Source organism: Salmo trutta, chromosome 6 (assembly GCF_901001165.1).
Source record: "Salmo trutta chromosome 6, fSalTru1.1, whole genome shotgun sequence".
NCBI classification, from domain to species: domain Eukaryota; kingdom Metazoa; phylum Chordata; class Actinopteri; order Salmoniformes; family Salmonidae; genus Salmo; species Salmo trutta.
The window spans coordinates 20,449,195-20,475,451 of record NC_042962.1 but is presented as its reverse complement, the minus strand read 5'-3'; the positions used below and the strand labels follow the sequence as shown (position 1 = coordinate 20,475,451).

The window sequence follows — 26,257 nt, the reverse complement described above, 5'->3', positions numbered from 1 at the left end:
ACAGGTTTAGAATCAGATCAGCCTCCTCACATCCTAACCTGAAGCATGCAATGGAAAATGCAAAACTCTGCTCCGATCAGTGTCTTCAGGCAACTTCATCCTAACCCCCTCACCACCTGACCCAGGGTCAGATATAGTATTTTAATGCCCCTAATGGTTACAGTGAGGATTTTAATGGTTGGCTGGTGGTAATCTGATCCTAGATCTGTGGTTAGGGGCAACTTTTTCCTGGAAATAGCAGCCTCCTAGACATCTACTCCTGACCCTAACCCCTGTATCATACTTCCTTAGCAGGCTCCATTGTTACATACAGTACTATCAGCCATGGATCACTTGCAGGGCCCCCAGGTCCTCCATTAGTGGTGATTACTGTCTCATAAATCTGGTCTCACTGGGCCGCTATCAATTACCCAGAAAGAATAAGAGGAGGGCGTGAGGAAGACCACACGGTCTAGAGACCAAGGACGTACAGGTAACTGCCAAAATAAAGGAAACACCAACATACAGTGAGTGTCTTAATAGGGTTTTGGGCCGCCACGAGCCAGAACAGCTTCAATGCACCTTGGCATAGATTCTACAAGTGTCTGGAACTCTATTGGAGAGATTCAATAGTTATTCTTCAACGAGAAATTCCATCATTTGGTGTTTTGTTGATGGTGGTGGAAAAAACACTGTCTCAGGCGCCGCTCCAGAATCTCCCATAAGTGTTCAATTGGGTTGAAATCTGGTGACTGAGACGGCCATGGTATATGGTTTACATAGTTTGCATGATCGTCAAACCATTCTGTGCCCTGTTGATGGGGGCATTGTCATCCTATGGGGGCACAGCCATGGTAGCCAAAATAATGACCTGCCCGGCATTTTATACATGACCCTAAGCATGTTGGGATGGTAATTGCTTAATTAACTCAGGAACCACACCTGTGTGGAAGCATCTGCTTTTAGTATACTTTGTATCCCTCATTTACTCAAGTGTTTCATTATTTTGACAGTTACCTTAATCTCAAAAGTGGCTTCCTCCTCCCTGTCTCCTTTCCTTCGTCTCCACTGCACCAATCTATAACCCTGGACAAGTTTAAAGCCAATAGGCGTTCCTCATACCTATCCTATCTTCATTAGTGCAGATGAAGGAAAGGAGACAAGGACTGGAGGATCAAGGTTGCTTATCATGACGACGTCGATCCTTCACGGTAATCAATATCAATCTTAAGCAAATAAACCAAACCCCCAAGCGATCACCAGCCTTCCCCATAATATCACTTTCCTCTAGCATCACCAACAGCTCGAGGGCTTTCACGCCACCACCTGTGCTCATCCGTAAACCTGTTGTCGCCCATATCATCGTCCTATTCTGAGCTACTGTAAACCTAGCGCCAGCTGAACAGATCTCTCCCCACCATGTGCGTGCCTTAACAGGGCTTTTCAGGAGCTTAGGCGACAGCTGGCTAGGAACCACCGTGGCTGGGTCCCTTCCGTTTACTTAGAAGTCCTATGAAGTAGCCGCAGGTGTCTTTGGGTGCGTCTGGAATGGCTTCCCTCTATCAGATGACAAATGTGATCCAATTGAGGCAGTCACTGTATAAGCGAGTGTTTAGAGACAAGTAATGGAAGTGTCACTCAACTCACTCTATCTCATTCTCTTTGAGAGAAAACAGTAAGCAAGAGAAAAGTGAGCAAAACAAATGATGCCGGTTCCTCCCATCGCCCCTGTAATCTGCATGCACTAGGGTGTTTATGTGTGTGTCTGTGTGTGTGTCTGTGTGAGTGTCTGTGTGAGTGTTTGTGTGTGTATTGATCATGGCTGCAAGCGGCTTTAATATCGGCAGCTGTCTTCAGTCTGCCCTGATCGCAATGCTGGGTGTTAATGGCTTCTTCATGATGTGTGTGTGTGTATAGTTCTCTGTGTCTGGTGGTGTGTGAAAAGTTCTCTGTGTCTGGTGGTGTGTGTATAGTTCTCTGTGTCTGGTGGTGTGTATAGTTCTCTGTGTCTGGTGGTGTGTGTATAGTTCTCTGTGTCTGGTGGTGTGTGTATAGTTCTCTGTGTCTGGTGGTGTGTGTATAGTTCTCTGTGTCTGGTGGTGTGTGTATAGTTCTCTGTGTCTGGTGGTGTGTGTATAGTTCTCTGTGTCTGGTGGTGTGTGAAAAGTTCTCTATGTCTGGTGGTGTGTGTATAGTTCTCTGTGTCTGGTGGTGTGTGTATAGTTCTCTGTGTCTGGTGGTGTGTGAAAAGTTCTCTGTGTCTGGTGGTGTGTGTAGTTCTGTGACTGGTGGGGTGTGTAGTTCTGTGTCTGGTGGGGTGTGTAGTTCTCTGTGTCTGGTGGTGTGTGTAGTTCTGTGTCTGGTGGGGTATGTAGTTCTCTGTGTCTGGTGGTGTGTGTGTAGTTCTGTGTCTGGTGGTGTGTGTGTGTAGTTCTCTGTGTCTGGTGGTGTGTGTGTAGTTCTCTGTGTCTGGTGGTGTGTGTGTAGTTCTCTGTGTCTGGTGGTGTGTGTAGTTCTCTGTGTCTGGTGGTGTGTGTAGTTCTGTGTCTGGTGGTGTGTGTGTGTAGTTCTCTGTGTCTGGTGGTGTGTGTGTAGTTCTCTGTGTCTGGTGGTGTGTGTAGTTCTCTGTGTCTGGTGGTGTGTGTAGTTCTGTGTCTGGTGGTGTGTGTATAGTTCTCTGTGTCTGGTGGTGTGTGTGTAGTTCTCTGTGTCTGGTGGTGTGTGTGTAGTTCTCTGTGTCTGGTGGTGTGTGTGTGTAGTTCTCTGTGTCTGGTGGTGTGTGTGTAGTTCTGTGTCTGGGGGTGTGTGTGTAGTTCTCTGTGTCTCGTGTGTGTGCAACACATTCCCACTTTGAGATACACATTTCCATATTTCTAAGTATTTGCATATGTGTTTCTGGGAGTATACACACTCACATGAAAAAGCCTGGAAGTTGTAAGCAAATTGCTTCCCCCCTCCTCTCCTATTAATTTAGCTTGGACAATAGCTCTCACTTGGGCTGATGAAACAGCTCACACAGCCTGTCATTTTTATTCAAATGAGGTGTGCTCCCCAATGACCTCTCCATGCGCTACCACTTATTGTGAACTTGATGATCTACTATGATGACTCAACCCAGTGTACACCCGTAGGAATCCTACTGTACATAGAGGAACAAGTCAAGGATGGGGAGGGTACACAGGGATATATGGGAGAGTTTGAAATGAGTGTCTCTATGATCCTTAAGGCTACGGTGGTTGAGCTCCCTCATACACATTGTGTGTGTGTGTGTGTGTGTGTGTGTGTGTGTGTGTGTGTGTGTGTGTGTGTGTGTGTGTGTGTGTGTGTGTGTGTGTGTGTGTGTGTGTGTGTGTGTGTGTGTGTGTGTGTGTGTGGCCATGTTCAAGTGTGGCCGTGCAGGATGAAACAATATGGCCTTGTTCAAGTATTTGTTCTGCAGGATGAAACACCCTCAAGTGGCTGGATAATTGTATTATGTTATCCTAAGGCCAGGATGTATAATCCATTCAGTGGCCTTGAGGAGCATAGAGAATGGTGTGATGTGTGCATCACCATCCCCCTTGAGATCGTTTGAGTTCCCCACTGTAAGAAATAGTACCTGCCAACATGTTGCGATCAAGCTGCTGTTGCTATATGTTACTCTGTTCTTCACTGCTCTTGAGATATTTTGACCCTGTGGAAATGCACACATTCCTCCATTTTTTATTTTTGGGGAGGAATTTCTACAGTAAGAGTCGTTAGCTCACATTCTTCACTCTGGACTAAGTGTGCATTCCACTCCGACTGTAAACATTAGCCTGAAGGAATGTCCGCCGGACAGGAAAGGAGAGGAGAGAGGATCATAATCCTAAATCACTCCTGTTGGACCTTGTAGGAAATGGGCCACTCTTCCTCTCTTGAATCTTGAATCTCTTCTACCCTCTCTCTCTCTCTCTCTCGCTCTCTCTTTCTCTCTTTTGAGTCTCTTCTGCCCTCTTTCTCTAGAACTACGCCTCTTCCACTCTCTTCTCTTATCTCTCTCTCTGTACTTATCACGTCCTGGCCAGTATAAGGGTTAATTGTTATTGTAGTTTGGTCAGGACGTGGCAGAGGGTATTTGTTTTATGTGGTTCAGGGTGGTGTTTTTGTAGTAAGGGCATTTGATTTAGTATTCCGGGGGTTTTTGGGCACTGTTTGAGATTCATGTATTCTATGTTTAGTCTAGGTAGTCTGTTTCTATGTTGAGTTAATTGGGGTGGACTTCCAATTGAAGGCAGCTGTGTGGTGTTGCCTTTGATTGGAAGTCCTATATTAGTTGGGTGTGTTTGTCTGTGTATTTGTGGGAGATTGTTCTGTGTTTAGCCTTGTGCCTTGCAAGACTGTTTGTTGATCGTTCGTTCTCTTGTTTGTTATTTTTTGTACGTTCATTCTGAGTTAATAAACGTCAAGATGAGCTTACACATACCTGCTGCGTTTTGGTCCTCCTTAACCAACGACAACCGTGACAGTACTTCTCTCTCTTTCACTCTTACTCTCTGTCTCTCTATCTCCATCTCCATCTCTCCCCCTCTCCAGGGCCCAGCAACTACCCTGAGATCCTCTTGTGTAGTCCACCTTCACCACCAAGTCATTACTCCACATGTTCACTGAACAAAAATATAAACGCAACATGTAAAGTGTTGGTTCCATGTTTTATGAACTGAAGGGAAAAAAAATCCCAGAAATGTTCCATACACACTAAAAGCTTATTTCTCTCAAATGTTGTGCACACATGTGTTTACATCCTTGTTAGTGAGCATTTCTCCATGGCCAAGTTAATCCATCCACCTGACAGGTTTGGCATATCAAGAAGCTGATTAAACAGCATGATCATTACACCTTGTGCTGGGGACAATAAAAGGCCACTTTAAAATGTGCAGTTTTGTCACACAACACAATGCCACAGATGTCTCAAGTTTTGAGGGCAGGAATGTCCACCAAAGCTGTTGCCAGAGAATCTAATGTTCATTTCACTACCATAAGCTGCATGCAACATCGTTTTCGAGAATTTAAGGAGTATTTCTGTCTTAATAAAGCTCATTTGTGGGGAAAAACTAATTCTGATTGGCTGGGCCTGGCTCCCCAGTGGGTGGGCCTGGCTGCCAAGTGGGTGGGCCTGTGCCCTCCCAGGCCCACCCATGGCTGCACCCCTGCCAAGTCTTGTGAAATCCATAGATTAGGGCCTAGATGTCCTTATATGAACTGTAACTCAGTAAAATCTTTGAAATTGTTGCATGTTGTGTTTATATTTAAGTTCAGTATAAATAAACGTGCTAGCCCTTCCACATAGACAGATGTCCATTTACCTTTGGTGCTTTTACATCACACTATATCCTTCCTTTGGCTATTTGAAGTTTAATTTGAAGTTTCATTTACCATACTGATTGCCTTTTAAGCTGCACAGCTAACCATGTGTGAAGGGTTAATGAAATGGTAATGGGGTAGAAAGAAGTGTAGTTTTTCAGTTAAATAATACTTTTTCGCTGACGTATCGCAGTCTGGCTAATGTGTAAGGCTTTCGTTTTCAAAATGATTACATCTTATTTCTCTACTGCTCTTAAACGAATAAGCACACCTCGATCGAATACCCCATAATGACAAAGTGAAAACATGCTTTTTGACATTTTAGCACATTTATTGAAAATGAAATATACAATACTTTGTTACCTTTGACAGCGATTACAGCTTTGAGACATCATGGGTATGTCTGTATCAGCTTTGCACATCTGGATTTGGGGATTTTCTCCCATTCTTCCTTGCTGATTTTCTCAAGCTTGGTTAAATTTGGACAGCAATCTTCAAGTCTTTCCACAGATTTCCAATGGGATTCAAGTCTGGGCCACCCAAGGACTTTCACATTCCAGTGTTGCTTTGGCTGTATGCTTGAAGTCATTGTCCTGTTGGAATGTAAATCTTCACCCCCAGTCTAAGATTGTTTGCAATCTGAAGCAGGTTCTCAAAAAGGATTTACCTGCATTTGCCTCCATTCATTGTTCCCTCTATCCTTACCTGTCTCCCAGCATGCTTCACAGTAGGGATGATGTTAGACAGGTGATTTTATTTTACCTTTATTTAACTAGGCAAGTCAGTTAAGAACAAAATCTTATTTTTAATGACAGCGGGTTAACTGCCTTGTTCAGGGGCAGAACAACAGATTTTTACCTTGTCAGCTCAGGGATTCAATCTTGCAACCTTTCAGTTACTAGTCCAACGCTCTAACCACTAGGCTACCTGCCGCCCATGAGCTATGCCTGGTTTTCTCCAACCATAGCACTTTGCATTCAGGCCAAAGAGTATGTTTTTGTCTCATCAGACCATATAATCCTTTGCCTTATGATCTCAGAGTCTTTCACGTGCCTTTTTGCAAGCTCCAGGCGTGCTCCAGGCGTGCGGTTCCCACGGGGGACCAGTACGGAGAAAAAAAAAGAAAAAAAAAAAATGAAATGTATGCATTCACTACTGTAAGTCGCTCTGGATAAGAGCGTCTGCTAAATGTATAAAATGTAAATGTAAATGTCTGTAATGTACCTTTTTCTCAGGAGTGGCATCCATCTGGCCACTCTCCCATAAAGCCCAGATTGGTGAAGTGCTGTAGAGACTATTGTCCTTCTGGCAAGTTCTCCCATCTCAGCCAAGAAACTCTATAGTTCTATCAGAGTGGTTACTGGGTTCTTGGTCACCTCCTTGACCAAGGTCCTTCTTGCCCGGTTGCTCAGTTTGGTCAGACAGCCAGTTCTAGGCAGAGTCTGGGTAGTTCCATTGAGAAACCACTGTGCTCTTGGAAAATTTCAACACTTAACAAAATGTTTTATACCCTTCCCCAGATATATGCCTCATCACAATTATATGTCGTACATCTACGGACAGTTACTTTGACTTCATGGTATAGTTTCTACTTTGACATGTACTGTCATCTGTGGGATCTTACATAGACAGGTGTGTTTCTTTCTAAATCATGTCCAAACAATTGAATTGGCCACAAGTTGTCGTGACGTCTCAAGGATGATCAAAAGAAAGTAGATGCACCTGAGCTCCATGTGGAGTCATAGCAAAGGGGTGTGAATACTTATGTTAATGAAATATTGGATTGGATTTTTTTATATACAAACAATTCAACAACAAAAAATCTCACATTGTCATTATTGGGTATTGTGTGTAGATGGGTGACAAAATCGATGTAATCCACATTGAATTCAGGCAGCCCAATTCCTCAAGTAAACAAGTAGGGCCTCAAGTAAACAAGTAGGGCCTCAAGTATACAAGTAGGGCCTCAAGTAAACAGGTGCATGTATTTTTTAATTGGCGGGTTAGTGAAATACTTGTCTTGAAAAACCATTATGTTTTCTATAGCAAGATGAAAAGCTATAAGCATATTTTGGTTGTTTAGTGACTGTTCAACACATCTATAAAAAAACTGAAATCAAACTTATGTTGATTACTTTCGAGTTATGCAAGAAAAATATATAGTATTTTTTTTATCGATTTCCTTTTTTGCAGATTTTTTTCACTGAAAAATTGGCTGATCCTAGAGCCTTTAGTCCCTGGGGGGTTGACGTTTCTGTGTTGCCGTGGCAATGTGGTCTCGTTGACATATAATCTGCCGGTTTGACATGTAATCTGTTAACAATAGTGTGAGTGACATGAGCAGTACGGGGGGACCGGGTACCAGTGTCCCGTTCCACCACTCTGAGCAGATCATCAGGCCAAACACTTAGACAGCCCGCTATTCATCTACAGCAGGTGTGTAATCAAGCTGTCACTGAGTATGTGAGTGGGGACTTGTATGGACTTGGGCTTAGCATGCAGGTGTATGGATGTGTGTGGTGCTTTATGTGACACAAACTTCCCACTCTATGTGAATGGGTTTAAAGTTGCACAAGTTTACCTACAAGCTGTGAGAATGTATATGTTCTTTTGAAGGTGAGACCGGTTTGATCTGGCAGGGCACAGTGAGGAGTGGGATCCAGCCTAGCGCTGTGAAAGCTTAACCCGCGTATCGATTCCCTCATCCCTCCGTCCACCCCTCCAATACTCCATCCCTCCTTCCAGCCCATCGGTAGAACATGACCCAAAGGGCCAAGCTGGAAAACTACCGCTGAGGCTTAATGAAGGCTTAGTCTGAGGATGTCCATTAACTCACCTGCAAGAGAGGGATGGAGAAAGAGCGTCGTAGAGAGAGGATCCTCATGGCACACTGCCCACAGAGAGACAGAAATAGAGAGACAGAAAGAGAAAGAGAGAGACACATAAAGAGACAGAGAGAGGGCTGTGGGACCCTGAAAAAGCTGTGGGACCCTGAAAAGGCATTCCGTTTCATCACCATCCCATCCCCACATTACGAATGAGACATGAATGGAGCAGTAGTCTTTTAGCAGCTTTAGGTAGAAGTTGCCCATTAACACATATCTAGGATCAGATTACCCTCCCCAAATCCTAATCCTTAACCATTTGCATGACCACACAACTTACCTTAGGTCAGTGTCTGAGGGCAACTTCATCCTACGCCAACTACTACACATCAATCAGAACTCCCCCGTCCATCTGTTTTCATTTGTTGCCAGCAGGGGATGAGCTTTGTGACTCACGACACTGAAAATTGTTATGATATGGGGAGGGGAGGTTAGTGTTAGGACATAGACAAACACACTATCCAGGTAACACTACCAGACTCCATTCCCCCAGGGGGCAGCAGCAACCTTGTCCAGGTGCTGAGCCTGCTTGATAAGCACGTTGGGTGCTGCCCATTAAGGTGATCAGTCAGAGTGCCAGTTTGGAGAGCCGTGAGGCTGCTGGTGGGTTTGGTGGCCATGAGGTCTTTCCTTAGTTTGGGCATGCCTGTTTTTAGTCGCCTTTTTGTACATATTTATGTTTCGTCACCATCTGAACACATAATAATCCGCTTGGACTGGCTGACCAAGAGGTCAATAGAGACAGAGCTGGCCCTGGTCCAAGGTTGCTGTCTTCCTGGGCACTTGTATATTCAACACCTACAGTAGGAGCATACCCTGATTTCTCACATAAATGCACACATTCATTTAGGCCTAGGACCCCTAGACAAAGCGAGTGCAACAATATCCGTAGGCTAGTTATGGGTTTTGTAACATAATCAATTCCAATCAGAGGAAGCACCGCTTTGAGAGTGCTGCCGCTGCCTGTCTTAGTCTGTCCCTATTCAACTCCATTACCCAGAGGGAATGTTGATGAATGGCTGTTGGATGGGTAGGCCTTCTGTAGGCACTCACTGAGAACCAAACCTCAGATTAGGGTTAGGGGTGTGTGTGTCTGTGTGTGTGTGTGTGTGTGTGTGTGTGTGTGTGTGTGTGTGTGTGTGTGTGTGTGTGTGTGTGTGTGTGTGTGTGTGTGTGTGTGTGTGTGTGTGTGAGACACTCTCCTGCCTGCCTCTTGGCTGGTGAGAGACACATTTCATTTGTAATGAGTGTCTGGCATGCTACTATACTCCAGCTGGTGCACACTTCCAGAGTGAGGGGTATGAAGACCCCCCTCTGACTCACCTCTCCTGGCCAAAACACCCACACACACCCCTCTCTCTCTATCCAGACTCTCCCTCCTCGCTCCTCACTGCCACAACTCCTCTACCAACAGTCCTCTGACTATAAGGATTGGTGTAAGCATGGGTTGGGGAGAGAGTGTCTACCATATCACACCAATCCAATGTTTTTACTGTATATCATTGAAGGGGAGTGATTACGTGAATGAGTGCACACTTTGAGGAGAAAGGGTGTGAATCAGAATTTGCAACCAGGGCTGTATCTGAACTGGCACCCTATTCCCTATATAGTGCTGTCAAAAGGTGTATTGGAGGCGAAGTCAGGCGCAGGAGAGCAGAGTATAATGAACAGGCACACTTTATTATAGTTCCAAAAACGAGAGCACTACATAAATCAAACGCGCTCAAAAAACGGACCATAAAAGTAAAGCACGTAAACTAACACCACATAACATGAAACAATTACACACAAAACGTGATGGGAAACAGAGGGTTAAATACAAGTAGCTTCATTGGGGAAAGGAAAACCAGGTGTGTATGGAAACAAGACAAGACAAATGGATATATGAAAAATGGAGCAGCGATGGCTAGAAAGCCGATGACATCAATCGCCGAACGCCGCCCGAACAAGGAGAGGAGCCGACTTCGGCGGAAGTCGTGACAAGTGCACTACTTTCGACCAGGGCCCATAGGGTTCTGGTCCAAAGTAGTTTTAATATCACATGCACAAGTACAGTGAAATGCCTTTCTTGAGCTCCAAACCCAACAATGCAGTAATCAATATCAATGTAGCACAAACAAATGACATAAGGTAGAACAAAAACACACGAGAAATAGAAGAAATTAAGAAGCTATTGACATGGTCAGATCCAATACCATATTTACATACAGTACTAGTCAAAGTACTCATTCCAGGGTTTTTCTTTATTTTTACTATTTTCTACATTGTAGAATAATAGTGAAGACATCAAAACTATGAAATAACACACATTGAATCATGTAATAACGAAAAAAGTGTTAAACAAATCAAAATATACACTACCGTTCAAAAGTTTGGGGTCACTTAGAAATGTCCTTGTTTTGTCCTTGTGAAGAGGCGACTCCGGGATGCTGGCCTTCTAGGCAGATTTGCAAAAAAAAGCCATATCTCAGACTGGCCAATAAAAAGAAAAGATTAAGATGGGCAAAAGAACAGACACTGGACAGAGGAACTCTGCCTAGAAGGCCAGCATCCTGGAGTCGCCTCTTCACTGTTGACGTTGAGACTGGTGTTTTGCGGGTACTATTTAATGAAGCTGCCAGTTGAGGACTTGTGAGGCGTCTGTATTATTTATTTTTTTGTTGCAAAAATGTCTAAAATCACATATTTTTCCTTTGTCATTATGGGGTATTGTGTGTAAGTTGATGAGGGGGAAAATTTTTTGAATCCATTTTAGAATAAGACTGCAATGTAACAAAATGTGGAAAAAGTGAAGGGGTCTACTGGCCCTGAACAATACACCTGTAAGCCACTGACCAATCAATTCCAGATGTGATTTCATGTTTCACTGACTAAAGCATGCTACATTTACTATGCTCTGTGTGGTTGGCTGAATCCATAGAATAGAATGGAATTTCTATTTCTATGGATGGTTGGATCTTCACGTGCAATTGATTGACTCTGTATAGCACAAAGGATTTACCTCATTCAAAAATGTGGGAGTCCGTGACAACTTGTCATGCTCTGCCCCCAAGTGGTCCAAGTTCAGAATGTGTGTTTGTGTGTGCACGTGCACACGTGTGTTCATGTGTGCACGTGTACGTGTGTGTGTAAGCTTGTATGGTGAGTGACTGAGTTTGTGATGGAGGACATGACACTTGTGTCAATTGTCAGTGTTCCAGGGTTGTTAGTTTAACCAGAAGGCTGTGGATATAAGTGGTGCTCTATTGCCTTAGGAAATGTCAAGGCAGGGGAAATTATTTGCCAACTTTGACTCATAGCCAATATTTCAGCCTGTGTGTGTGTGGGGTGGGGGGGGGGGTACAATTCTCCCTTGTGGGGCCATTTCCCAGGTCCCCATGAGTCCAAAGGCTATTTTAGGCTTAGCGGTTAGGGTAAAGGGCCATCCACGCCAAGGACGATAACTATAACATAACTATAACGATAACGTTGGCAAGCATCCACATCAGCTGACAATTTATTGTTCTGCAATACACCTGTCAATCAACTGATCAATGCATCCAACTGGCTGTAGGCGTTTTAATAAGGTGGTAACACACCATCAGTGGAGGCTGCTGAGGGGAGGACGGCTCATATCAATGGCTGGAACGGAACAGAGCGGATGGAAACCATGTGTTTGATATACTTGATTCCGCTCCAGCCATTCCCATGAGCCCGTTCTCCCCAATTAAGGTGCCACCAACCGCCTGTGACACCATTACTTCTTCAATATACAGCACCAGTCAAACGTTTGGACACACCGACTCATTCAAGGGTTTTTCTTTATTTTACTATTTTCTACATTATAGAATAATAGCGAAGTCATCAAAACTATGAAATAACACATATGGAATAATGTGGTAATCAAAAAAGTGTTAAACAAATCAAAATATATTTTCGATTTTTAGATTCTTCAAAGTCACCACCCTTTGCCTTGATGAATGCCAAGAGTGTGCAAAGCTGTCATCAAGGCAAAGGATGGCTACTTTGAAGAATTGGGTGGCAGGTAGCCTAGTGGTTAGAGCATTGGACTAGTGAACCGCAAGGTTGCAAGTTCAAATCCCTGAGCCGACAAGGTAAAAATCTGAACAAGGCAGTTAACCCACTGTTCCTAGGCTGTCATTGAAAATAAGAATTTGTTCTTAACTGACTTGCCTAATTAAATAAAGGTTAAAGAAAAATCTCAAATATATTTTGATTTGGTTACTACATGATTCCATACGTGTTATTTCATAGTTTTGATGACTTCACTATTATTCTGCAATGTAGAAAATAAAGAAAAACCCTGGAATGAGTAGGTGTGTCCAAGCTTTTGACTGGTACTGTACATGTAATGAAAAAATAATTTAGAAGCTCGTATCTAAATGTAGCAATTCAACAACAAACGCTGTTTAGCCTTCGCATCTTTTACATAATCTCATTGCTTCCCACTCAGCGTTGTTTCTACGTAATTTCAAGAACCAACGTGGAATAGACGTTGAACTGATGTCTGTGCCCAGTGGGTTGCCTCGTTGCTCAAGTGGTTTGCAAGTGCTTTCCATTTTTTCTAATGACTGTCAATTCGATTGGATTTTCTTTTTCACTGTGCTTATCTCTCTATCCGCAACCATTTGCAATGCATCAATGCAACAATGGCATGTATGCTCACTGGCCAAAGTGATCACACCAACGCACTCTCTAGCTTTATAAAACATCCATATCCTTTTGTATAGCCTATAGCCAACTGCGCACGGGAACAGCTGGAAGAGAGAGGCTAGAGATGTGTACCCGAAGTAACAAGCTAAATATTAGCTAGATATTAGGCCATTCATTAGCTAAATAGTAGGGCTATATATATTTATCTGTCAAAGTGCAAGAAAAAAAAGTTTGCAGATTTTGAAAAGTCAGATCTATGCTTTTCTCAAGTTAGTGCTCAGCAGTCCCGGACACGCAAGGCGCCACGGTCGTTTAGGCCTATTGTTGTCTGGGGCTCTAAAGTGCAGTGATGTGAGCTAATTTTAATAACCGCTCAAACGTCCTGTTTTGGATGATTATGCAACCATTTGGATAAATTATGGGTCTATTCTAGACAGTTTACAAGGTCCAGAAAGGGACATTAGCTGGCTACTCATACGGTGTATTTCCATCACACCATATCCCTCTCTCTCCTTTCAAACTGCCCTATTTTACATTGAGCAAAGAGCAAGCTGAAATCTCTCCTCGATAGGCTAGTAGTAGTAAATCAAAAGGTCAAATGAAGTGTACAACAAGTTGAAGTCTAGCTTTTCCTGCGACTCCAAGAGCTAAGGGGAATAGATGTAGCTGAGAGGCAGCGGAGAGGGCAGGTGCGTAATTGTTCAAAGAGAACCGTGAATACAGACGAGAGATGAGCAGCCTAAATTAGTATGCAACCCATCATTCTTTGGCTAAATATTAGGCCTAATACTGAAGCGAATAGCCTATACTGAAGTAAATAGCCTATACCCAATGAATTTACACAGTGAAATCTTTTTTAAATCAGATTATAAATGACAGGTAGCCTGGGATAGTCTGCTCTCGCAGTCCCCGCGGGCACGGAGCTCGACAAGAAAAGTATCATACCTAGGCTATAACAACAAAACGCATTTCATATTTTCTATCTAGTGTGTAAATTATAGTCTAGGCTGTGTAAACTTCAGTGAATATGCCATTTAAACAACCGCTAAAAAGCACTGTGTTTTGAATGCACGTTTCGTCCGAAATAATAACAATAATGTAGCCTAGGCAACCGTTTGGATCGGTAACGGATCAGTAATGGGTCTTTTCTCGACAGTTTACAAGATCCAGAAAGGCACATTCGACTTTAGTGCGTATTTGTCAGGCTGTATCAGCGTTAACAGATAGGTCTATACCATCGGAAAATGTCCTTCTCATGCGCTGTTTGTCGTGGATCATTATTCCTCCCAAGTAGTCCTATAATTCATCTGGCCAACAATATGCTATTCAGGCAAGTTTAGCCTGTGCTCTGCTTCCTCTTCATAGCCTCGTACGAACCATCCTGATCTAGCTACTTCACAATGTGAACACGTGAGATCACCCACCTATAACTCGTTTTTATTGGTTGTCAATAACAATGTTTTATCATCGGAGGGACAGGGGAAAAAATCGCTCTGAAAGTGATCCAAACGATAGCTCTTGTTATCGTTCTCCCGTCTTTTTGTAGTTGTCGTTAAAGTGTTAACGCCCCTGGCACTTGAATTCTATATTTTTTATTTGTATTATTGTTATAGTTATCGTCATAGTTATCATACTTGGTGTGGATGGCCCTTTAGGGTTAGGGAAAATAGGATTATGAATGGAAATACATTTTAGGTCCCCACAAGGGATAGTAAAACATGTGCTGTGTGTGTGTGTGTGTGTGTGTGAGGAAAGTAGTTGTGTGTGTGTGTGTGTGTGTGTGTGTCAGTTTGAGCAAAAGGGAAGATTTCAGTATGAGAGGAAATAGGAGCTATTCATTGTCTCTCTTTTTGAGACATCCTCCTTCTGTGTGATGCTTCTGTCATCTCCCAGAGCAATAAAATAACCTCTTTGTCTTTGAGGAAGGATTGAGATCTAAAGTGGTTTTATTCCCACTGTGAGCTGCATTTCATAGTGACAGGTGTCAGCATCATTGAAAATTGAACGTGTGAAACATTTTGGCAGTATATCCTCACTGGTGGCAACAAGGCTGCATGTGTTACATCACAGCTTGAAGGTGACTGTTCTTTGAATACTTTTACATAGTGCACTTGAGCACTACTTCACTTGAGCAATGCATTTTTTTCGCAGTGGCTTTTAGGTAGCTGTCCTCTTGGTTGATCTGGGTAGTCGGAAATGTATTGATATACAATGACAATCTGTGCTATGTTGTGTGGCGTGTCCTGCTGGATGGTAGCACCGACTACTGTGTTGTCATTTTCCCTAATGTGTATTTTTGAAGAGAACGTGTCCTGCTTACTGTTGGCCCACATGACTTTGCACAGACTTAAAAATGAACTACTGGCTTTGCTACGCCACTGTTTGCTCGAAGGGCTTGACTGTATACCACTACAGTCTTACCCTGGTGCATGTACAGTCTGTTGGCCACTAGAGGACAGTGTTATCCTTAGAAATACACCAGCGTCCTGAGAAAAAGCCAGACTAGATACATCCCATAATATACTTAGTGATTCTGTGATTCTGGCTCTGCATTGACACACAAAAAATGATTTGGACAAATTCACATTAAAAGTCTCTAATGTAGTGTATTGTCACTTAAATCTTGTATTCTCTCCACAAAGGTGTCTCACTTACTCTGTCACACCTCTCTCTCCTTTCCTCTTCACCTTATTTTGTCGTCAAGTCTTTTATTCAGTTTAACTCTCGCCTCAGCTCATGGACGCCGTCTATTTTTGTCACCAATTCCCCGTCGAGTCATTAATAACTTAACAGCCTTTCATTAGTGACTATGAACATTGTGTCACTGTCACATACTGTATAATGGCTTGATCATGACAACAAAGTGATACGCAAGGACAATCATTTGATTCAAAGTGATGGACACTTCTTCTTCCTCATCTGTCAATCTTGCCGTCCCCGAGCTCAGCTCTGCCCATTTGACCCACCCAAAGGAAGGAAAGGAATGTCTAGCTTAATCTGTTATCCTCAATCCACTTGTTCCCTGCTGGAGATTACACGACTAGGCCCTAATCCCACACATCACGGGGCGAAGAGAGACGGGCATTTCCTTTTTTGACAGGGGCACAGTGGTAGGTAAGGGTTACCTTGGTGGGAGCCCAAGCCATGTTTTCAGTTCTCTAATCCCCTCTCATCCCCTGTAAGCTTTCCTAAAATGGACCTGGTATAAGCCGCTCCGTACTCCGACCTATCGCCTCTGCAATTCTCATTGAAATACTCATAGAGTAGGAGGGGTTCGACATAGTGGCGCCCTTTACACTGCACGGGTGCCTTCTTTTGGCTAAACGTTTGGCTACGTTCTGAGCGCCATTGTTCTCTCAACTTTCTCTTCTCTTTCTCTTCTTCTCGTTGAGGCGTGTCAATTCATGGAAGTGCTTAAGAATAGTGACGTATCAACTGAGTGGACCAGTACCGGTGGGAGTCTTGGATTTACTACTGATCCAGGGTAGCACAATATAGTTATGTTGCACACCAAATACAGTCTGACACCCCAGGCTAGAGTGTGTTGGGGACCAATTGCATGACTCTTATTGTGCCAAACGCACCCAAAGCTTGAAAAAAAGTCCTGGCAGTGATAGAACTGTGCTAGATTATCGGGTTATAAATGTTGGATTGAGTTCTGTGGTTTTCAGCCAGCTGGCCACCTGGATAAATGTTGTTCCCTGATTACATTCCCATACATCTTTCAGGTATCAGCATTGAGAGCTGGGGCTGTGTGCCTTGGCATTGTACAGAACAAATAGGTCTCAATGTAACCTAAAACATATACTCTTACATATACGTAAATCACTCATGTTCCAGGCATGTAAGGAATCAGGACACACACGTGTAGCCGCCCCACAGACGGCATCTTAGGGTGGATTAGTCGTTTTAAGTGGGATGAAAAAAAGAGAAAGCGTAGTGAATTGAAGTCAAATCCTCTTCCCGACTATTTAATCCTCTCTCTCTGTGTGTGTGTGTGTGTGCGTGTGTTTTCCTGAGTGTAGCCTATTCGTGTATATGTGTGAGATTTAATTGTGTTTTTGGGGAGGGTACAGTGTGTGTGTGTGTGTGTGTGTAAGATTTAATTGTGTTTTTGGGGAGGGTACAGTGTGTGTGTGTGTGTGTGTGTGTGTGTGTGTGTGTGTGTGTGTGTGTGTGTGTGTGTGTGTGTGTGTGTGTAAGATTTAATTGTGTTTTTGGGGAGGGTACAGTGTGTGTGTGTGCATTAGTGGCCAGAGAAGGAGATAGGATCCACTAGGATTACTGTATAAACCCTCATGTCTTTCAGTAATAGATCAATTCATGAAATATTGTATTACATTACATCTTATATATTGGGGTGGGCCAGTAACCGAAAGGTTTCTGGATCGAATCCCCGAGCTGACAAGGTAAAAATCTGTCCTTCTGCCCATGAACAAGGCAGTTAACCCACTGTTCCTTGGTAGGCCGTCATTGTGTATCATAATTTGGTCTTAACTGACTTGCCTAGTTAAATAAAGGTTGAATGAAAAAGAAAATAGATGAAATGGTGCTAAGACAATGGAGGGTGTAGTGAGTAGTTACGTAGGCAGTTACAGTGTAATAACACACGGTCCAACATTACCATGTTGCTATGTTACAAAGTCTGTAACTCCAGATGTAATCTATATCAAATAACTATATTTTGTTATGTGTAACTACTGTGTAAAAAAAGTGCCACGTGTCCTCTGATCAGATTGTTAAAATAAAAGCACACATGCGATCTGCGCACGCAAACACACACACACACACACACACACACACACACACACACACACACACACACACACACACACACACACACACACACACACACACACACACACAGAGCGTGAGCCAGATGATGGTTGTGTGGGGACCTATAATCCTCAATACAGTTTTCCCTCTTTTTATCCGTGTGGGTGATTACATAGAGGTCCAATCCCTTCTATGGGCCACCCTCCTGTGATGTGATGGCTCGGATGTGAATGACGGGTGGGCAGGGCGCTAGACTGAACACTCACCCGTGTGTCCACAACACAGTACATTACTCTTTAGACTGCCGTGGCTGCTGTCCACCTTGCTAACCCTGTATGCCAACACCAACCCAGCTCCATTCACTGACTACCGACCAGGTAAGGGTAAGGGCATGGGGCGAGGTAGGGCAGGATAGGATAAGGTTTTTAAGAGGAAGGAATAGTGATGATTTGTCTTGGAAGACTGTTGAGAAATGAGAACCTTGGATTTATGCTTCACACATGCAGTACAGTTGAAGGTTTCTTGCATAGAATTAGGAATTAGAACGAGTCATTTTATTGGATCTGTATGGTTCCTTGTAGGTTTGAGAAGGAGCAATTGATATACATGACGTCCTGGTGGGGTCCCTGTACAGTGTTGTTTTGGTGGGGGTATCGGTTACAACCTTGTTGATGTTTTTATACTTTGAATTAATAAAACAAAGTCGATTGGATGCCTGATTCTTACTGTATTCATGAATGAAGCTTGATTTTGGCTGAATGAGAAACAGACTGGCAAGCGATCCATGTTTCGGAGTGTTTTGGCTGTTTTAGCAGTGTAAATACCAGATGCTGTGTTGGTAGAAAAAGGCTTTGTGCCGTAACTTCTTTCTGAGCTGATAAAAGTACAGTATTGAAATGTCCACAGGGTCACTGCTGACATCCGTTAAAGCCCAATCGACATGTTGCATTTCATTTATTCAACCCTACTGAAACAGTCATTTCATCAAACACTACTGAAACAGTCATTTATTCAACCCTACTGAAACAGTCATTTATTCAACTCTACTGAAACAGTCATTTTTTCAATCCTACTGAAACAGTAATTTCATCAAACACTACTGAAACAGTCATTTATTCAAACCTACTGAAACAGTAATTTATTCAACCCTACTGAAACAGTCATTTCATCAAACACTACTGAAACAGTCATTTCATCAAACACTACTGAAACAGTCATTTATTCAACCCTACTGAAACAGTCATTTATTCAAACCTACTGAAACAGTAATTTCATCAAACACTACTGAAACAGTCATTTATTCAACCCTACTGAAACAGTCATTTCATCAAACACTACTGAAACAGTCATTTATTCAACTCTACTGAAACAGTCATTTATTCAAACCTACTGAAAGTCATTTCATCAACTCTACTGAAACAGTCATTTCATCAAGTCTACTGAAACAGTCATTTATTCAACTCTACTGAAACAGTCATTTATTCAACACTACTGAAACAGTCATTTCATCAAACCCTACTGAAACAGTCATTTATTCAAACCTACTGAAACAGTCATGTATTCAAACCTACTGAAACAGTCATGTATTCAAACCTACTGAAACAGGGCTCTGTAGGTGGACAGCTACATATGGCCATTAAGTCTGATTTCATGCTCAGTAAAATAGATTTTTCACGCTCTTGTGAAGTGAAATCACAGTGGTTGTCTTATGGCATAGGCATTATGTAGGAATGTGCTCAAGCAAATCATGCAATGAAGGGAATTTCTATGTGTGTGTTTATGCGTTACGCATTCTTTTTTTTCCATCCCACTTAAAAAGACTAATCCACTCTAAAATTCATCCTGCATTTTCAATCCCCTGTATAACCTAAGTCATTTCATATACAGGAGAACATTTGGCAGGGGGAGGGGTGTGTGTGTGCATCGTTATGTGTGTCAGTGTATGTGTGTTTATGTTTTGTGTCTCTCTCTCGTTCTGTCTCTCTGTCAGGTGTGTGTTTCCTGTGTCTGGTGGATGTGGTGCCGGTGAAAAACGAAGATGGCCTGGTGATCATGTTCATCCTCAACTTCCAGGTCATTTCAGACGACAAACAGCCCAACCAGGACCTCAACCACAAGCTGCCCCCCTGGCTCCCCACAGGTAACCCCAAGCTGCCCCCCTGGCTCCCCACAGGTAACCCCAAGCTGCCCCCCTGGCTCCCCACAGGTAACCCCAAGCTGCCCCCCTGGCTCCCCACATGTAACCACAAGCTGCCCCCCTGGCTCCCCACAGGTAACCCCAAGCTGCCCCCCTGGCTCCCCACAGGTACAGGATGGCCTCTCCTAATCTGCTCTGATCTCTCCCAATGTCATATTGTAGCTGTTCTCTGAATTGATTTGAATGGAAAACATTAATTTAACCCTTGTCTTAAGGGTCAAAAATGACTCTATGTTTAACAGCAGAGAAAACCCCCTAAATGATATTTTTTTCAACTTGAAATTTGATTACTTTTCCTAGAGTGACCCCAACATTAGAAAAAGTGAAACATCGCCTTTGTTCATATTTCCATGAAAGCTGTACAGCACCAGGGCACAAAGATTGTTTTAGGGGCATTTTTGACCCGGCAGTTATAAAATCATTTACACACCACAAAAACCACAAAGACACACACACACACACACACACACACACACACACACACACAATGAGAAATTGAGATTATGTGTGCTACTGATTGAACTCAGCCAGCAGCTCCTGAAGAGGAAGATCCCCATGGTTGGCACTGTTAGAAAGAACAAGCCTGAGCTCCTCCCAGCACTCCTCGCAACAAGGGGGAGAGAGGCTTTCTCATCAAAGTGTGCCTTCACCCCCACCACTACTGTAGTTTCTTACCTCCCAAAGAGGAACAAGAATGTGGTCCTCCTGAGCATACTGCACAAAAAGGCTGAGATTAGCGATCGTAAGGACAGGAAGCCAGCCATCATCCTGGACTACAACCACAACAAAGGAGGCGTGGACAACATGGACAATGTGATTGGAACTTACAGCTGCAGGAGGTTTACTGCCCGCTGGCCCCTGGTCATCTTCCATAACATCATTGATGTGTCCTCATGCAATGCCTTCCTGACATGGAACAAGATCAACCCTACCTGGATGCCTGATAGGCCGAACAAGAGGAGGGTGTTCCTGGAGCAGCTGGGAAAGGCACTTGTAACCCCACACATTCAAAGAAGGGAGCGCCTCCCCCGCACAGCAGCCTCTGCAGCGCTTGTGAAAGCTGTTCAGGGGGCTGAATCTTGTCCTGATCCACCTGAGGCTGCTGCTGGGGCAGGCAAGAGGAGGAGATGCCAATTCTGCCCCCCAATGAAGGACTGTAAAGCAAATACTATGTGCTGCATATGTGAGAAATACATCTGCAAAGTCCATGCACACACACTTGCATACTGTCCTACATGTGCTAATTAGAGTTGATTGATTCATGTTCTTCACGTTTTTGTTTTGTATCTATTATCTTATCCTTATTTATTGTTGTTGTTTGCCCCCACCCACAAGATGTATAATGGTTCAAAAAATGGGAGAAGACTAGTATTTTGTAGTTGAATTCCTCATTGTACAGTATATAAGAATATATCACTATGTTGCAAAAAAGTTCAAGACTGTTATTGTTTCCCTTCAATAAAATTCATTCAAAACTACTTTCTGCATCTCTTGCAACAAAAAATATATTTACACCTATGCAGTACCTTGATAAATAATAATAATAATAATAAACCTCTACTTTAGTAAAGAAAACAATTATGACCGGTGTGTTGTAATAAAAGCGAGTGGTGTCCACTGATTAAATGCAGTCTTTCTGCAACGTGAAGAGGGAAACCCAGATATTCACAAAGTTTGTGATGAATGACAGGTTGTTTCTTCACGCAAAATAGATTTGGCATTTAAAATTAAATTAAGCTGCTTTATTTTAGGGGTTTAGTGAAGGCAGGTCATTTTTACATTACATTTACGTCATTTAGCAGACGCTCTTATCCAGAGCGACTTACAAATTGGTGCATTCACCTTATGATATCCAGTGGAACAACCACTTTACAATAGTACATCTATATCTTTTTTGGGGGGGAGGGTGGGGGGGAGGGTTAGAAGGATTACTTAATCCTATCCCAGGTATTCCTTAAAGAGGTGGGGTTTCAGGTGTCTCCGGAAGGTGGTGATTGACCGCTGTCCTGGCGTCGTGAGGGAGCTTGTTCCACCATTGGGGTGCCAGTTTTGACTGGGCTGAGCGGGAACTGTGCTTCCACAGAGGTAGGGAGGCGAGCAGGCCAGAGGTGGATGAACGCAGTGCCCTTCTTTGGGTATAGGGACTGATCAGAGCCTGAAGGTACGGAGGTGCCGTTCCCCTCACAGCTCCGTAGGCAAGCACCATGGTCTTGTAGCAGTGGAGTGTGCGGAGGAGCGGGGTGACGTGAGAGAACTTGGGAAGGTTGAACACCAGACGGGCTGCGGCATTCTGGTTGAGTTGTAGGGGTTTAATGGCACAGGCAGGGAGCCCCGCCAACAGCGAGTTGCAGTAATCCAGACGGGAGATGACAAGTGCCTGGATTAGGACCTGAGCCGCTTCCTGTGTGAGGCAGGGTCGTACTCTGCGAATGTTGTGGAGCATGAACCTACAGGATCGGGTCACCGCCTTGATGTTAGCGGAGAACGACAGGGTGTTGTCCAGGGTCACGGCAAGGCTCTTAGCATTCTGGGAGGAGGACACAATGGAGTTGTCAACCGTGATGGCGAGATCATGGAACGGGCAGTCCTTCCCCGGGAGGAAGAGCAGCTCCGTCTTGCCAAGGTTCAGCTTGAGGTGGTGATCCGTCATCCACACTGATATGTCTGCCAGACATGCAGAGATGCAATTCGCCACCTGGTTATCAGAAGGGGGAAAGGAGAAGATGAATTGTGTGTCGTCTGCGTAGCAATGATAGGAGAGACCATGTGAGGATATGACAGAGCCAAGTGACTTGGTGTATAGCGAGAATAGGAGAGGGCCTAGAACTGAGCCCTGGGGGACACCAGTGGTGAGAGCACGTGGTGCGGAGACGGATTCTCACCACGCCACCTGGTAGGAGCGACCTGTCAGGTAGGACGCAATCCAAGAGTGAGCCGCGCCGGAGATGCCCAACTCGGAGAGGGTGGAGAGGAGGATCTGATGGTTCACAGTATCAAAGGCAGCAGATAGGTCTAGAAGGATGAGAGCAGAGGAGAGAGAGTTAGCTTTAGCAGTGTGGAGAGCCTCCGTGACACAGAGAAGAGCAGTCTCAGTTGAATGACCAGTCTTGAAACCTGACTGATTTGGATCAAGAAGGTCATTCTGAGAGAGATAGCAAGAGAGCTGGCCAAGGACGGCACGCTCAAGAGTTTTGGAGAGAAAAGAAAGAAGGGATACTGGTCTGTAGTTGTTGACATCGGAGGGATCGAGTGTAGGTTTTTTGAGAAGGGGTGCAACTCTCGCTCTCTTGAGGGGAGTGAGGGGATAAGGGGAGTATACGGAATGTTAAGACTACACAAGGGTTAAGTAAAATGCTGAAAAATATATGCTGAACAAAAATATAAACGCAACATGTAGAGTATTGAGCTGTGACGTGGTTACACGTGGTCTGGGATTGTGACATACTGCCAAATTCTCTAAAACTATGTTGGAGGGGGCTTATGGTAGAGAAATGAACATTGAATTCACTGCTTCTTCACCTGCGGGATCATCTATGGGGAAGGGGGTGGGGTGCTGAGGAGTATTTCTGTCTGTGGGGAAAAACTCATTCTGATTGCCTGGGCCTGGATCCCCATTGGATGGGCCTGGCTCCCAAGTGGTTGGGCCTATGCCCTCTCAGGCCCACCCATGTCTGCGCTCCTGCCCAGTCATGTGAAATCCATAGATTCATTTATTTAGATTGACTGATTTACTTGTATGAACTGTAACTGAAATTGTTCCATGTAGCGTTTATGTTTTTGTTCAGTATAAGTAATCACTCAATTACATTTTTTCAAGATTGTTGGATAATCACTCAATTAAATTGAGTTCAGTTCAGTTTATTGCTCTCTGGTCTCTTCCTCCTTTCCTCTTTCCCACTCACTCTCTTTCTCTCCCTGTCGGCCTTTTTATCACTATTTTTTTACTCTCTCGTTTTACCCCCCCTCCCACTCTTTCTCCCTCCCTCCCTCTTTCTTGCTCTGTAGGCCGGCCGCGTGGCTTCAAGCTCCGCCTGCCCTCACTTCGCTCCCTCAGCAACAGCAAAGCCTCTCTGGACGACCCAGAGACAGGGCGCCTCCCGGCCCCTGGCTACCCCAGCCACGAGTCCCTGGCTCTGGGAGAGCTGCTCTCCCTGCCCACATTACCTCCGGGGCACAAGAGCTCCAGTAGCGCAGGCAGCAGCAGCAGGCCGGCCCTCCTGTGGCCCGAGGACCAGCGCGGCCTGCTGGGCTCAGAGCCTCCGCCGTCCGCCGCCCTCTCCTCGCTGCCCCCCGGCCAGTCGCCATCCCGCATCGTCCTCCAGACGCTCAACCCGGACGTCTCTCTGTCCAACTGCAGTCTGTCACACAGTCGCTCCCGCGAGAGCTTCCACAGCATGCGGCGGGCGTCGTCAGTGGACGACATCGAGGCCATGCGGCCGGCATCAGACCGGAAGTACAGCACAGCCCATCCCATCCACAGCAGCACAGGTAGGGGAGGAGGGGTGAGGGTAGGGGGGGCATACTCCAAATGGCATTGCACCTTGAGAAAGCAAATGCACACCATCTCCTTTCCTGTATTTGAGCTGGATACCAAACACCCACAAACACACAGAGGTAAAGAGTGTGCGCGGTAGGAATTTGTACGTTGTCTTTTAGAAGCTATGAAAAACACAGAAGGCAGCTACATTCCCTGGTTGTGTTTAACCACAAACCTTTTAGCCTGTTCTGTGGCCAACTACTTCTAATGAACAAGAACAAGAAGTTGGCTAAAGCACAAACGGATCTGGACCCCCCCCCCCAACCCCACCCCCCACCCCCCCACCTCAGGCCAACCACTTACCACGGTAAGTTTTAATGAGCTTTAATGCTAAATTGTACATTGTAATTAATGAGCTTTAACGCTAAATTATACATTGTAATTAATGAGCTTTAACGCTAAATTGTAATTATTTTGCCTCCATGGCCTATTTATTGCCTTACCTCCCTACTCTTCTACATTTGCGCACACTGTACATTGATTTTTCTATTGTGTCATTGACTGTACGTTTGTTTATGTGTAACTCTGTGTTGTTGTTTGTGCCGCACTGCTTTGCTTTATCTTGGCCAGCTCGCAGTTGTAAATGAGAACTTGTTCTTAACTGGCCTACCTGGTTAAATAAAGGTGAAATAAAAATACAATTTAAAAAATGAGGTCAATGCATGATTCATGTGATATGTCAAAGTTACAAGCTTAGGATGTGGTTTTAGTCACACCTGGGTTGAAATTCTATTTGAAATCATAAAAATAGTCGTGTGCCATATGGGCGAGCTTTGATGTTTTGGGACGATTATATTGTTTCCATTGCACCGGGCAAGCTCTATCAAGCACAGCTTAAGTACTTGAAACGATTTCAAATCGTGTTTGAACCCAGGTGGTCCTAATGGTCTGGACAGTCCTCTAACAGTGCGTTCTTTCAGGGGCGGTGAACAACAAGTCCAACATCCTCAACTCCACGTCGGACTCGGACCTCATGCGCTACCGCACCATCAGTAAGATCCCTCAGATCACCCTGAACTTCGTGGACTTCAAGGCGGACCCCATGATCACGCTGCCCGCGGGGGACATGGACATCATAGCCCCCTGCAAGCTCATCGACCGCACACACCACGTCACCGATAAAGTCACCCAGGTACGAGGGCCGTCCATGTGTGTGTTCAGCGTGTGTAAGCCAAGTGTGTGTGTGGGGGGGATGCGTGATGTAAGGTGTGCTTATGGACTGCTGTGGTTTCCTTCATTTCCTCTGTCTGGGTTTATACTGTGTGTGTTTGCTGAAGATTGGCATGCATCACCCAGGTGGTAGCGGCTCATTGGTGGGGGATGGGGGGAGTTACCCCACAAAGCACCGGTTTGTGGACCTAGTGAAAACGCTTGGCAAATACAATACTAGTGGATTGGTGGTTGAGATCTTGGGTTCCTGCCCTGAGTGGAAACCTGATGTGGAAGCTTGCTGTTGGCTATATTGGTGTCTTTTACCAGTGATCCTTGTCTGCGGTGAGCCAGGGTGTGGCTCAGGCCTGAACGCTAGCTAGCTAGCTTGACTGAATGAGAAGCGGATGGATGGCGTTCAGACTAAACAGTGACCGATGATTCTGTCGCCATGGCGTTCCCGTGTGCGTTGCGTTATAGGGACAGTAATTCATATGATGTGAAAGTGGGGGCATGTTCCACAGTTGGACACCTCTTTTTAATTTGCTTTGTTGCACAGAGATTGAATTTACTCATTAAGGGGCGTTGTAGTATGAAGTAGAGCTTCATGAAGACTTCTCTGTGAGGGGAAATGGGAAAAGGGCAAGGATAGACAGAACGATGGAGAGCTGAGCAAGGGAAGAGAGTGGCTACGTGACCTTATCCAGAGAAACTGGATAGTTAGTGCATTCATCAAAGTGAGACAACCACATGTCTCAG

At 44.4% G+C, this 26,257-nt stretch overlaps 1 protein-coding gene across 2 annotated transcripts in view; it reads left to right on the top strand.

Annotated features, from left to right (window-relative positions):
- kcnh2b (potassium voltage-gated channel, subfamily H (eag-related), member 2b) overlaps positions 1-26,257 on the top strand; it is a 283,242-nt gene that overhangs the window by 148,529 nt on the left and 108,456 nt on the right. The window contains exons 1-4 of one of the 2 annotated variants that reach the window (XM_029755693.1): positions 13,513-13,528; positions 19,606-19,755; positions 23,818-24,300; positions 25,270-25,481. In XM_029755693.1, coding sequence (XP_029611553.1) covers positions 19,668-19,755; positions 23,818-24,300; positions 25,270-25,481 — 783 coding nt within the window. In that variant the 5' untranslated portion in view covers positions 13,513-13,528; positions 19,606-19,667. Of the gene's footprint in view, positions 1-13,512; positions 13,529-19,605; positions 19,756-23,817; positions 24,301-25,269; positions 25,482-26,257 lie in introns of those variants that run through there. The other variant, XM_029755692.1, reaches the window with a different exon arrangement.